The sequence below is a fragment of the Loxodonta africana genome, chromosome 7 (genome assembly GCF_030014295.1).
Source record: "Loxodonta africana isolate mLoxAfr1 chromosome 7, mLoxAfr1.hap2, whole genome shotgun sequence".
Lineage (NCBI taxonomy): Eukaryota > Metazoa > Chordata > Mammalia > Proboscidea > Elephantidae > Loxodonta > Loxodonta africana.
The window spans coordinates 22064338-22078821 of record NC_087348.1 but is presented as its reverse complement, the minus strand read 5'-3'; the positions used below and the strand labels follow the sequence as shown (position 1 = coordinate 22078821).

Below are 14484 nucleotides of genomic sequence, written 5' to 3'. Positions count from 1 at the left end.
ATGGAAGACAAATGAAGCAGGAAGTGATGGCACGGGTTCTTTTTAAATAGGATGGTAAAGTATGGTCTCATTAGAAAGAGAATAAAAAGAGTCATGTAGTTATCTGTTTGGGGGAGGAAAATTTCAGGGTAAAGAAGAGCAGACAGGAAAGTCCTAGGCAGTATCAGAACCGATGAGTCCAAGGAGGAGTGAAGGGGTCAGTGTGGCCAAAAAAAGGGGGTAAAACAGATAGAATAGTGAAGGGTGAATTCCCAGAGGTAAGGAACAGGGGAAAAATTATTTTGTACCTTAGGTTCTTTTAAGGGGTTTGGCCTTTACTCTTAGTGTGCTAGGAAGTTTTGCAAGGTTTGTGAAGAAAAATGGCATTTGGCGGTATCACTGTGGCTCCTCCATTGAAATTAGATTTGAGGGGCGTAGGGGAATAAACAGAGACAAGCTAAGAAGCTGCGGCAGTAATTAAAACTGAGATGCTAGTTCCTTGGGCCAGGGAGGTAGCAGAGTTGGTTCTGAGAAGTAATCAAACACCACAGGCAGAATCAGCATGAAATGCTGAAGGATTGGATGTGAGGGGTGTGAAATAAAAAGAAAATACAAGGATGCTTCCTCAGTTTGAGCATGAAAACGTAGAAGGATTACCTAAAATCAGGTTACCTAAAATGAAGTTTTGAATATTGCTGTTACCCACCTGCTGGTTGAAGCCCCTGGTTGGCACAAAAGGTTAACTGAAAGGTTGGAGGTTCAAGTCTACCCAGAGCACCTTGGAAGAAAGGACTGGAGGTCTACTTCTGAAAAATTAGCCATTGCAAAGGCTGTAAAGCACGGTTCTACTGTGACATCTGTGGGATCTCCATGAATCACGGTAAACTTGATGGTGACTGTTTTATTTTTGTTTGAATCTTATCTTGTGAAGATTAGTCATGTCCATTAATATTATTATCTATTCATCAATTATTTGGAAGAAAAACATTGGAAAAAAACATTTACTGTTTTTTTACTTAATTCATCAATTATTTGGAAGAAAATCATACTTGGAAAGTGTTTACATTTTATCATTGTCTGTTCCAGTCTGATTTTCTTTTTCATTATTTCAATAATGAACTTTTACATTACATAGATTTTTGGCATAGCAGCACGAACAAGAAAATTATATTTTAGAAATATGTAAGAAAACATATTATATAAAACATGGAAAGCACTTATATAGCAGGGAAATAAGAAGAGAAGTACAGATAGTATAATTCATATTGCCCATAGGTTCTATTATTCTTATTTAATAGTGTTATATACATATTTTCTTCACTTCTCAATTGTGTTATAAAGATGATCGCGTAGCCTGAGTTTAGTTAAATTTTAAGCATTTCTTGAGATTACTGTTGTCTACAAAACCGTAGAATATGGTGGACATCTTGCTAATACAGACTTACAGGATACCTAAAAAAAAATACATAAATGAAAGCAAGCCAAAGATAATTTATAGAAAAGCCCAGAAAAGTAGAAATAATATGTAAATATAAGAAATGACACTGACATAATGAGCTTATAAATTTAGAGATAAGCCAACAAATACTTTTTAAAAAATGCTTATTTATCTGTAATGTAATGTTTTATGTATATATATACACACACACACACACATACATACATATAGATTCCAGGCAATGCAGGCTTTAAAACAAAAATAAGTTATAATAAAATAATTCTATACAGTATTGATATACGAGGCACATTTTTATTTTTTGTTGTACTTTGGGTGAAGATTTACAGAACGAGCTATTTTCTTATCACACAGTTAGTGCACATGTTGTTCTGTGACATTGGTTAACAGGCCCACAATATGTCAACACTCTCCCTTCTCAATCCTGGGTTCCCCAGTACCAGCTTTCCTGTTCCCTCCTGCCTTCCAGTCCCTGCCCCAGGGCTGGAAAAAAAAAGCACCTGTTCAATCTTTGACTGGAAGGTAAAACTCAGGAGTGACCTCATTACTGAGCTTAAAGTGTGTCCGGGGCCATATTTTCCACAGCCTCTGTCAAGGCAGCAAGTTTGGTCTTTCTTTTTGAGTTAGAATTGTGTTCTACATTCTTCTCCAGCTCTGTCTGGGACCCTCTATTGTAATCCCTGTCAGAGAAGTCAGTGGTGGTAGCCAGGCACCATCTCGTTTTTCTGGATTCAATCTGGTGGAGGCCGTGGTAGATGTGGTCTGTTAGACCTTTGGACTAATCTTTCCCTTGTGTCTTTAGTTTTCTTCATTTTTCCTTGCTCCCAAAGGGTTGAGACCAGAGGCATATCCTAGGTGGCTGCTCACAGGCTTTTAAGACCCCAGGCTCTAGTCACCAAAGTAGAATGTAGAACATATCTTTTATAAACTATGTTATGCCAACTAAGCTAGATGTTCCCTGGGACCATGGCCCCCACAGGCCTCAGCCCAGCAATTCAGTCCCTCAGGGAGCTTGGAGCTACCATGACCTTGTAAGGCACATTTTTTAAATAAATTAAGAAAGTAGAAAAACAATGTTGATTAAAAGATTTGAATAAATCAGTCAGCAGTTTTCAAATAGTGGAAAATATTTAAAGTTTTTAATCCTAAAACAGTGGTTACACTTCATGTTAAACATTTAAAGAAAAAAAAAGTTTAACACTGATAAAATATAATTTTAAAAAGAAAGCCTTAATAAAAAAAAAAAAAAAATTAATAGCATTACCTGAATGCAAACAACACAACACACGTAGAAACCATAACAGAAATTAAGTATCTACTACATGGAAAAAAAAAAAAAAAAAAAAAATTTCTGAAATAATCTTTGAAAACCAGAGAAAATTAAAACTACAATACTAGTGTATGTAGGCATTATCACAAAATATATATATATTTAGCAATCTCCTTGACCAAAATTTCTGGAATGCTCTAATCCTGAATTCATTGTCTATTCTTAACTTTATATTTTTTCCCATCGACAGTTTTAAAACAAGTGAATGAAGCATTTAACTTGAGAATTTATTTTTATTGAACATAATGAATCTGTAGAAATCAGAGTGAAGACAATGATTTTTTGAAATATCCAGAAGTCCAATGGAAGTAATTTATTGAGGCTTGTTGACAATCATAGACAGGTAGGATTTTCAAATGTATGGCAAGTTTACACCAATGATACAGAACTGTATGCAAGGTTTTAACCCGTTGAGTTTACAACTTTCTAGGTCCAAACGTGTTACAAATATTGTAAGGATGTGCATATTCTAATGAAAATGAGCAGCATTTATTAGTACTGTACAAAATGTACTTTTTGTCAGATTTAAACTTTATAGACCAGGAATAATTTCTTTTTCACAGTTAAGAAAACTGAGGCTTAAGATGTTAATAACTTATTAAGGGTCATGCAGCTAAGAGGGTAGCAGACCTGGAATCTACTCTGCCATGCCTAACTCTAAAACAACTGCCCTTAACCATTGTGCTATACTTCTTCTCTGTATAATACATAAACTGACTTCTGAAACCATTATCATTACACCAAAAATGTAGCTAATGTCCATAACTGAATTCTATGAAATTGGTTATGCATGGAGGTTGGTATGATACAGTTTAAAAAAACCACCAAACCAAACCCTTTACCACCAAGTCAATCCCGACTCATGGTGACCTACAGGACAGAAGAAGAACTGCCCCACAGGATTTCTAATGGACAGCTCATGGATTTGAGCTGCCAACCTTTTGGTTAGCAGATGAGCTCTTAACCACTGGGCCACCAGGGCTCCATTGCCCATAACTAAATTCTTTGAAATCAGATATGCATGAAGGTTGGTGTGATATAGTTTAAGAGATGATACTATATTTTCTTACTTTGCATATTAATTTCCCTTAAAAGCATATATATTTAAATGACAAGTTTAACTCATATTTACTGGTTTCCAATTACAATACAGATTTCTAAAAAAAGCTTATTGCTGGAAATGTCTAAGATCATATATAGTTAAATAAAGACTGGCTCAACAGAAACAGAGACTAATTGAAAGATTAGATTGTTTTTAGAGAGAAAAACCAAAGAAATACCTACTAGGAAAGAAAGAATATATGAGATTAAATAGGGAACATCACTGTCGTCTTACATGACTTGTGCTCTCTCTCTTCTGCATAACTCTAATGAGAGCATTTTTCACTTCTTTGTTCCTGAGACTATAAATGAGTGGATTCAGCATGGGGATCACAATCGTATAAAAAACAGAGGCCACTTGGTCCTTTCCCAAGAAGTAGGACTTACCTGGCTTTAAATAAGTAAAAATCATGGTACCGTAGAAGATGGTGACACGCAGGAGGTGGGAGGCACAGGTAGAGAAGGCTTTTCGCTTTCCTGAAGTGGAATTGATTTTCAGGATAGTAGAGAGAATGGATGCATAGGACACAGAGATTGTGGTAAGAGACACTATTAATGTCCAGCCAGAAACAACAATTACCATGATCTCAATGTCATGTGTGTCAGTGCAGGACAGGGCTAAAATTTGGGGTGTATCACAGAAAAAGTGATGGATTACATTGGAATCACAGAAATGCAAAGTGTTTATGCAAGGCACATTGACAAAGGAGACACTGAAGCCAATCACATAGGATGCAGTGATGAGGGAGCGGCAGAGTGTCATGGACATAACAACTGGGTATTGTAGAGGGTTGCAGATAGCTACGTAGCGATCATAGGCCATTGAAGAGAGAAAAAAACATTCAGTGGCACCCAAGAAGACAAAAAAATAAAGCTGGGTGAAACAGCCCACAAATGAAATATCCTTGGTCGAAGTCAGTAAGTTCTCTAAGGTTTTAGGAGTAATGACCGTCGAGTAGCTGAGGTCAAGGAATGACAGATGACTGAGGAAAAAATACATGGGGGTGTGAAGCTGGAGATCCAGGCGGATTATTAGTATCATCCCTGTATTCCCCAGCAGAGTAACCAGGTATATCAGGAGAAATAGAGTAAAAAGGACCAGCCGGATCTCTTCAGAGTCCGCCAGTCCCATGAGGACAAAGTCAGACACGTTTGTATTATTCCTTCTGCCCATAGTGTGCAGCTTCTCTAAGCCATAGGAGGTTAGAGTTGATACTTAGCAGCAGTGACTTCAAATAGGCTTTTGTTTGGATGAACCACCTGGTGTTAAAAAATGTATATATACATAGTTTTGTGTTTCCAGAAAATGATAATGAAGAGTGGTTTACAAAATGTGACTAAACAAAATCTTAATTTCGTTGCCATGTATAAATATGGGTATAAATTGACATTGGAATGTTATATAATCAAAAGTAACATGTATTATGTAATTAACATGAACCTACCAGTGTCCACAATGCTTCTGTTTGCTAACATGTTCAATCTCCATGGAAATATCATACTGTCGGTGCTATTATCATGCACATTTTTAGATAAGAACATTGGCAAGGAAGTTTAAGCAATTTATCCAAAATCAGAGCTTGTAAATGTTGCCCCTGTGATTACACCATGTTAGGTTTATTACAAAAACATGTTTGTGACACTATATCCGTAATTACAATTAATTTCAGCCACCTGAGAAAATTCTAAACACGGTAGTAAGTAGAAACATAGTTTTAATGCATCCTTTACTGTCCTCTTACTTCCAATATTATTTAACACTGCAGACAAAACAAAATTTTCAGCTTCTGGGGTCTTTACTGTCATGCATTAAAATTAAAAACCGCAGATTATTCATTTCCAGAAGATATTTTGTTTTCTTCACTTGAACATTAAAAATCAAATTCCTTCTGAAAGTTGTATTTCCAAAAAATGTACATTGCTCATATACAATTGATTCTATTAACTCTGTGTATTTTTTTCCCCAAATGCTGGCCTTAAAAAAAAAAAAAAAAATTACGGTAGGAAAAAAAAAAGGCCGAACCCGTTGCTGTCAAGTCCGACTCTTAGTGACCGGGTATTGTGTTATATTCTTCCTAGAATGTCTCCGTTTTCTTTGATCTGACCTAAACCAAATCAAAACCCATGGCTTTCCAGTTGATTCTGACTCATGGCAACCATACAGGACACAGTAGAACTGCCCCACAGGGTTTCCAAGGCTGTAAATCTTTACCGAAGCAGACTGCCACGTCTTTCTCCCATGGAGCAGCTGGTCGGTTTGAATTTTTGGTTAGCAGCGGAGCACTTAACCACTGAGCCTACAGGGCTTCTTGATCTGACCTAAAACCCTCTAATTTTGAGAATCATACTTACATTGAGCCAAAGTTGGTGAATTTTTTTTTCTTCCAATATTACCTGACTAGAATTTTGTCAAGCTCAAAGTTTTCTTCCAAAAATACATTTATAGAGATGAAAATTTCTGTGATAGATTTTTTCCTTTCAGATGCATTAATTTTACATTTTCGTGCATGCGTTTTTTTTTCCTGAGATAAAATAAATCAACCTACAAATTTTGTTCAGTTCCTAGTCAAATGTAAAATTCACGAGAAAATTATATCTCTTAAAAAATACCTGCGAGCTACTATGAACTTAAGCAGAGCAGAACATCCCTTACCGCTCACCCTAATAATTCCAGGGCACCTTATATACTGGGAATTGCTGATAATGCAACGTTCTGTCATCCTGGGGGGCTGATTTCCAAGAGAGATTTCCTGACACATTTCCAGGATAAAAGTTCAAGGACTAATGTATTCATGTTAGGCTTGTAACAGATTGTTGCCTACTCTTTTGAAGCCACATAATGAGGACCATGGTGGTTTGGTCTTCCTTTGTGATACTCCACATTTTTTACTAGGATGTTAGAGAACTCTTTCTAGAGAAATAATTACCCTGCAACTCAATGTCCAAGTAGTTAACTATGAATGTTTGAACAGTATGTTTTTTACACTGAATTATTTTAAAGTATGATACTATCATAGGAACAAAACATGTTTATTTAAAAAAAAAGTTTAAATACATGAAAATACAAAAAAAAACCTCATTCAATTCTGTTATTAATATTTTGGTTATTTTTTCCAAGTATTTTTATTGTGCATAAAATGCTTACATGTCTATTTACATATTGTATCAATTATCATACTATACATTCAGTGTCTTATCCTCGTTGTATCACTAAACACTTATAATACCCCTTGACCTATTTTAGATTAACCTTCTATAAAACACGTAATTTCATGTGTCATGCATTGACTGGTTCCCTGAAGATAACTTATCTCCGGGAATATTCACTAGCAGACTGGGGGGACACTTTGCTGCATCACAAGGAAAGCATGGTGCCGGTTCTCCATTCAGGTCGCCAGTGTCATCTTAACTCATCTACACAGAAATCCACGCAACCTGTTTTACCATTTTAGTGCACTGGGCTTTTGTTTCACAGAAAGAAAAATGAGAGCAAAAAGAAGAAAAAAAAAGGATCCTGAGACAAGTCAACATTTTACAATACTTTATTATAAAAGATTAATATATTTTAAAAAATTATTATTCCTCTGAATATGATCAGGTCAAAACTCTTCTTAGTTACAAAGGAAAAGGAATTAAAATATGAAAAAAACTGAAATATTTTATTTAAGATTATTTGTCCACGATGAAGAAGCAAAGAACAAATCTGAAAACAAATATAAACTTGGAAGCAGAATAAAATATTCTTGTGATTTGTGTTGCTGGTACCTAGAAATATAATTACTTTTCATATACTGTAACTGTATGCAGGTAAAGCGTGTCTTCAGCTTTTATTCATCAGCTGCACCCGCCTCCTGCAGCGCACCCTCATAAGACCTGGCACGCCAATTCTTTTCCACATGTTGCAGTAAAAAATTCACATAAGGAGTTCTGAAAATACCTCGAGGGGTTAGGGCATAGCCAACAAACAAATGCAGAAGAAGAAAGTTATTTGTGTAAAAATACTGTATTTACTTTATCTTAATATGTTGTCACATTTTATCTTATAGTTTTTTTTTTTTTTTTTTTTACTTAGTCCATTGTTATATTCATTTATTTTATACTTTTTTTGTGGATTCTACAATCAGGAATAAAAAAAAAAATAGTTTAACTTCTTTTCAAATCCGTATGCTTTTCATTTGTTTTTCTTGCCTTTTTGTCCTGGCTAGGTTAATCCACACAATGCTGAATAGAAGGAGCGAGAGTATATGTATCCTTGCTTGTTTCAGGTCATTGGGGAAAAAATTAGATATGCACCAATTAAACACTAAGTTAGCCATTGCTGTTCCACGATGTCCTTGATCAGATTGAGGAAATCAGTTTTATTTTTATTTTTTATATCATGAATCCATTATGAAAACATCTTTTCATTTATTATTATTTTAATATGGTAGATTACGTTGACTAGTTTTTTACTATTTACCCAGTCTTATGTTTCTGAGATAAAACTCACTTGATTATGATATATATTATTTTCAGTGTTTCTGGTTAAATTTGCAATTTTTTATTAAAGATTTTCAAACATATGAGCTTAAAAATGTCTTTTTTTTTTCCGGTTTTTTTTGTGTGTAATAAATATTTCAGATTTTGGTATTAGGCTTCTATTAGACCCATATAATGATTTTGGAAGAGTTCCTTCTATTCTCTTTTCTGAAAAAACTCATGTAATATTTGTGTTGTTTCTTCCTTAAATGTTTGATAAAAATTACCATTGAACTATATGGGTCTAAAGATTTTAGAATTTCTTTCTTTTTTTTTTTTTTTTAAGGTAGTGGCACTTGTGAATTTATAATCATAAATTTAATTTTTAGTATATAGTGGGATGTTTCAATTACTTTTCCATCACATTCAATTTTGGTAAATTGTGTTTTAAAAACAATATTCCTATTTAATTTCATTTTTTAAAATTCATTATTATATATATGTTTATAATACATTCCCTATTGCACATGGCATCTGTAGGTATTTGTGTCTTATCTCATATTTTGCTGAACAATCTTTCTAGTGATTTATCAATTTTATAACTTGTTTTTCCAAAGCAGAAAATTTAGACTGTTCATTTTCTCTGTTTTCTGTTTTACTTATCTCTACACATGTTATTTCCTTCAGTTTCTAAACTTTGGGAAATTTGTTCTTTTACAAACTTGTCAAGGTGAAAACTTTGATCATTGATTTAAGACTTGTCTTACTTATCATGTAAAATTATAATTCCCCCTCCCCCCCGGGACTACTTAAGCTGCATCCACAGTTTGTGATACATTGTGTGTTCATTTTCCTTCAGTTTAACACTTTCTTATGATTCAATGAGAAGTTGACATTTGAGCTAAGACTTAAAGAAGGGAAGAGTTAGTGATGCAGGTATGTAGGAAGAAAGTGTTCTCAGCAGGCGGAATGTCAGGTCTTTAATCCAGTTTGAGTTAGCTTTTGTACATAGTGTGAGGTATGGTTCTTGTTTCATTTTGTCCAGGGGCTGGGCTGGGCTGTGCAATTGCAGGATTACTGAAGAGGCCTGCCTAGCAAGAAAGCCATTAGTCAGTGGGGGTGGAGAAAGGATAAACAATAAAGTATATGTGTGTTGATGATTATAACGTTATGCAGACAAAGTGGTGGGAAAACATGGGGACAGTTGGGTTTGCTATCTTAAGAAAGAATTTTCAAGAGATGGAATCCGTGTAACCTCATCTTAAACCTGGGCAGTACATTTTGGACTTCATGCCTGGCTTGTTGAATAAAATGGGGCAGAAGTGACACTGCATGTTTTTTGAGGTCATAAAAGATGGTACAATCTCCACCTGGCCCTCCCTCTCCTTTGGGAAACTCCTTTGAAACCCAGCCACCTTGCTGTGAGGAAGCCCAAACTAGCCCGTGTGAAGAGATCACATGGAGAAGCACTGAGGCCTTCAGGTAACCATCAACTGTTTCAGTGTCAGCTGTCACAAGTGAGTGAACCTTTAGATGATTCTAGTTCCCAGGTTTTGAGTCTTTCAGGTGGAGCTTCAGACATTGCGGAGATGAAATATGTCATTCATGCCCACCTGAATTCCTGACCTACGGAATTCATGAGAAAAATAATGGTTGTTTTACACCACTAAGTTTTGGGGAAATGTGTTATACATAAACCGCAACACAACCGCTTAACTTTGAGATTAACCATGAGTAGCTTTGAGCAAAAGAATGTTACTAGATGGGTTGTAGCCAAGTCTTAAGATATATTTGTGTTCTCAGGAGAGCCCTCGTGAATGTCTGTCATTGCTGCCAGAACAACAAGCTCCACTAACCTGTTGGTTCAAAGAGGATGAGAGACATGTGGGGCAAACCTGAGCCCAGCAACAGCCTGGAGTCCAGCCTCATTGAGCCCAGCCCAGATCAATCATTCTAGCCAACGTGCAGATGCGTGAATGAGAGTTTGCAAACACCATTTGAAGCAACTCAGTTTTGGCTGATTTATTGTGTAGTAAATATGTGATCAAAAGTCATCCCCAACCATTTGAACACAACCTGGAAAAAAGAGCCTAAGTTTTATCCTAATAATGGCATAAAAATAGAGAAAAATAATCTCTAATAACTCTAAAACACAGAACTTTGACTATACATTCCTAGAAAGATAAACCTAAGGGAAAAGAATAACAATGAAGTCTTGAACTACATTTGGAAGCATCATTTTTAGTAAAAATATCTATTTATTAGTTTGAAAAAATCACACACATACATTTATGCACACACACACACAGGAGTATGTACACACTCTAGAATAAAGCAAATAGGTAATAATGACAATGTCTTAAGAGCTGAGATTTTTTAGTTCAAGAGATGCTGAAAATGTCCAGGTTCTATAAGAGCACGTGGAACTGAAATTCTTGCTGAAAGAAATGTTTGGAAATACAGTCTGCCACAGCCAGGAAACTCTACTCAACCACCGCTGGGAAGAAGTGCAAAGTTACAAGGCAAAGGTTGGGAATCCACAGGAGGTAAAGAATTGAGAACAATAATGCCATCTACCTACATGTGAAAAAAAAAAAAAAAAAGTGACCTTTTTGTTACATATTGGGAGTCCCCAACATATGATGGGTTTTCCTTCTGACAACTGCTGTGCCGTAAGTTGGTTCGGAGATAAGCTGAATATCTGATTTTTTTTAGGTTTTATTAGCATTTCCTTTTGTTATCAGGATGTTTATAAATCTGATCTCTTTGTATTTGGGGGTTGGAAACACTGCATCTGAGAATGATAGCATCAACAAATTATGCACTACAGAGTTCAATATAGTACATATTACTAACAATCAGATGTAAAAAATAATGGTCAGTGGTAAGTGCAGGTCGTTGCAACTCAAATACGTCATACATTGGTGACTACCTGTATATTTATCACAATTAAAAAATATAACGCTATCTACCGTATTTTTTCTTTTTTGATTTACTTTTTAAGTATGTAAACTTTCATGTGATTCCAAAGAGAAAACAATAAAACAAGCTCTATTGAAAAAAATAAGACAAAATTTGCAGAGAAGTCTTCAGTGGACAGATCACATTTGAGCAACTCGAAAGCAGTGAAGTAGAGAGCCGTAGAGACACCTGGAGGAAGTGAGGGTGTGGCAAATGGAGTAGCCAAAATAATGTTCTGTAAAATAAGACTGCAAACAAAAGAAATGCAAGGACTTTTTTAATAGGGCACCATACACTTACAGACTATACACAAATAATTATCTTTATTTTGAAGCCTGATACATCAAACATATTTTGAACTGAATGGGGGAATTTGAATATGGAGAAATAAAATATATTACTACTTCTTATGATGGGCAAGGAAAATGTAACATGTTTTTGCTCCAAGGGACAAAACAACAAGAAAATGTAAATAATTTTCAAAGAACAATTAGATGTATGATTATATTAATACTAAAGCAACAAGCATGAAAGCCACTTGACATTAACCATAGAAGAATACATATGCAATACAATTGGAAAATAAAAATAACACATAAAAGCTACATGATGGGTAAATATAAATAAGACGGCAAGCCGTGATGTTTCACACAATTATTAAAAACTGAGCAGAAAATTTAGAATGACAATCTCTGGTAGGGAAAAAAAATACAAAATTTTCAATGATGATGATGTTTAAAAGTCTTTAAAAACCCATTGCCATCGAGTCAATTTCAACTCACAGCAAACTCATAAAAGTCTTTAGGGTCACCAATATTAATCACAAGGAACGAACTCGTATGAGCATAATAAAGGGGAATGAATAACGAGGTAGAGAGTATCTTCAACACATCCCTCCAATAATGCAGTAGTGTGTTTCAAGGTTGTCCCTTATAACAATTTAAAATACAAAATATTACATTATGAAATGAAGTTTGCAGGAGTCAGACCCCTGTAATACAGATCAGAGAAGAAAAAAGCTAACAAGTACACTCACAGGTGCACACAAACACAGACAGATCCCATCCCATGAACTACCTTAAGTCATTCCCAAGACTAAAGACTGATTCTTTTTATAGAAGATTTGTTTTAGATATAGGAAATATGATCAAAAATTTAACTATTTTGATGAAACGACTCCACATGATCAAGAGATTTCCCTATACGACCCAATGTCCCCTAGCCTTATCAGTGCTGGCACCTCACTGAAATGACCATGATTTTTTATTTTTTTGTCCTCTGTTTGTTTTTATTAGTTCTGTACACTTTACTGCTTTGCTCCCAAGTTATCTGCTGTCATTTCTTATTGTTAGTGAAACTTAGGGGCACTCGCACCTTAATTCTCTAATTTTCTGCTCTCAATTTGCAAACAGCTGAGAAAACAGAACATCAAGCTGTATTGGGGGTCAATTTACTCCTTTGTTTACATGTTTCAGTGTGACAGCCTTCTCATACACGGATGGCCAGGCAAAAATCCAGCCACTGCTCAGATAGCTCTTTACTTACTTGTACAGGTTTATGTTCTAAATAATAATGTTTCTAAATAATCTAATTCACTATACACAAATAAATGATAATTCACCTCCTAAATTTCAAGACTCAAATTGATCATTTATGTCATATTAGGTTACCATAATATTTTCCTGAAGGTTGGAGCCATTTAATGTCTGAACCCACCCAGGTTTGTTTTTGTAACATGCATAGATTTGTCATGGAGATAGTTTTTTATGTATGACTCTCAAGAGAGTGTTCTTCACATCCTTGTTCCTCAGACTATAGATCAGTGGATTCAGCATGGGAATGACAATGGTATAGAACACAGATGCCACCTGTGCCTGAGTCAGGGAGGATGTGTTTTCTGTCTGTAAATACGTGAAAATCAAGGACCCGTAGAAAATGGTTACACCCATGAGGTGGGATGCACAGGTGGAGAAGGCCTTCTGCCTGCCCCCTGCAGACTGGATCCTCAGGATGGCTGAGATGATGGCAATGTACGTGGCTATGATGATCAGAAGAGGACTAAGGAGGGTGAACCCAGCTAAAACAAAAATCACCATTTCTGTACTGAAAACATCTACACAGGACAGGGCCAAAAGGGCTGTGGTGTCACAGAAAAAATGGTTGATTCTGGAATCACAGAACGCCAAACTGCTTATCACACAAACAGATATCAAAGAATTTGTGAAGCCAATCACCTAAGGCGTGGTTCCCAGCCAGTTGCACACTTTCTGGGACATAACCACTGAATAGAGTAAGGGATTGCAGATTGCTACATAGCGGTCATAGGCCATGGATCCCAGAAGAAAACATTCACTACACAACAGACCAACAAAAAAGTACATTTGGGCAAAGCAGCCAACAAAGGAGATGGTTTTCTGGTTGGACTGGAAATTGACCAGAGCCTTGGGCGTCACAGTGGAGGAATAAAACACGTCAATGAGTGCCAGATTGCTAAGGAAAAAGTACATAGGTGTGTGAAGTTGAGAGTCCATTCTGATTAACATGATTAACCCAAGGTTCCCCAAGACAGTGAACAGATAGATAAACAGAAATATCAGAAAAAGACTGACTTGAAGTTCGGGTGGTTTGCGAATCCAGAGAAGATGAATAGGGCCACCTCAGTGAAATTGGACTCAGCCATTTATTTCGACTGAGGTCGGTGGTTGGTTTACCTGGTACGCAAGAACAATAAAAATCACAGAAGGGTTCAGGTATAAAAAAAAAAAAAATAAGGACCTAATAATCACAGCTTAAAAAAAAAGAAAAAAAATTTTTTTTTTTTTTACTTAGACTCAAATAATGAGATATCACCGTAAAGGCAAATATTTAATAATTTCAACGCAGTTAAGGATTTTTGTGATTTTCATTTCTTACAACAATGAGCTCAAGCATAACAACAATTGTAAGGATGGCTCAGGACTGGGCAGTGTTTCGTTCTGTTGTGCATAGGGCCGCTATGAGTTGGACTGACTCAATGGCACCTAACAACAACAACAAAAAGAATTGGCAGCCGCTGATTTAAAAAAAAAAAAAAAAAATTCCAAGTTCAAAACTGTGTGGAATTGATAGCATCGCCCCAAATTTCTCTCTGAAATGATTTAAAGGGATTTCTACTGTTTTATACCATCCTCTAGCCCAGTCTATTATTAAGCCTTAAATT

The 14484-nt window shown here is 35.7% G+C and overlaps 2 protein-coding genes across 2 annotated transcripts; both read right to left on the bottom strand.

Moving 5' to 3' along the window:
• Positions 1-3178: 3178 nt before the first annotated feature.
• Positions 3179-5852, bottom strand: LOC100673057 (olfactory receptor 8H1-like). The gene has a single exon (XM_064288062.1). The coding sequence runs from the start codon at positions 5038-5040 to the stop codon at positions 4087-4089; it is 954 nt and encodes a 317-aa protein (XP_064144132.1). The 5' UTR covers positions 5041-5852; the 3' UTR covers positions 3179-4086.
• Positions 5853-12947: 7095 nt separating this feature from the next.
• LOC100666229 (olfactory receptor 8I2) lies at positions 12948-14035 on the bottom strand. Its single transcript, XM_003422663.3, is given in 2 exon segments — positions 12948-13902; positions 13905-14035. Coding segments are annotated over 2 exon segments (930 nt in total). The 5' UTR covers positions 13966-14035; the 3' UTR covers positions 12948-13033.
• Between the last annotated feature and the right edge of the window lie 449 nt (positions 14036-14484).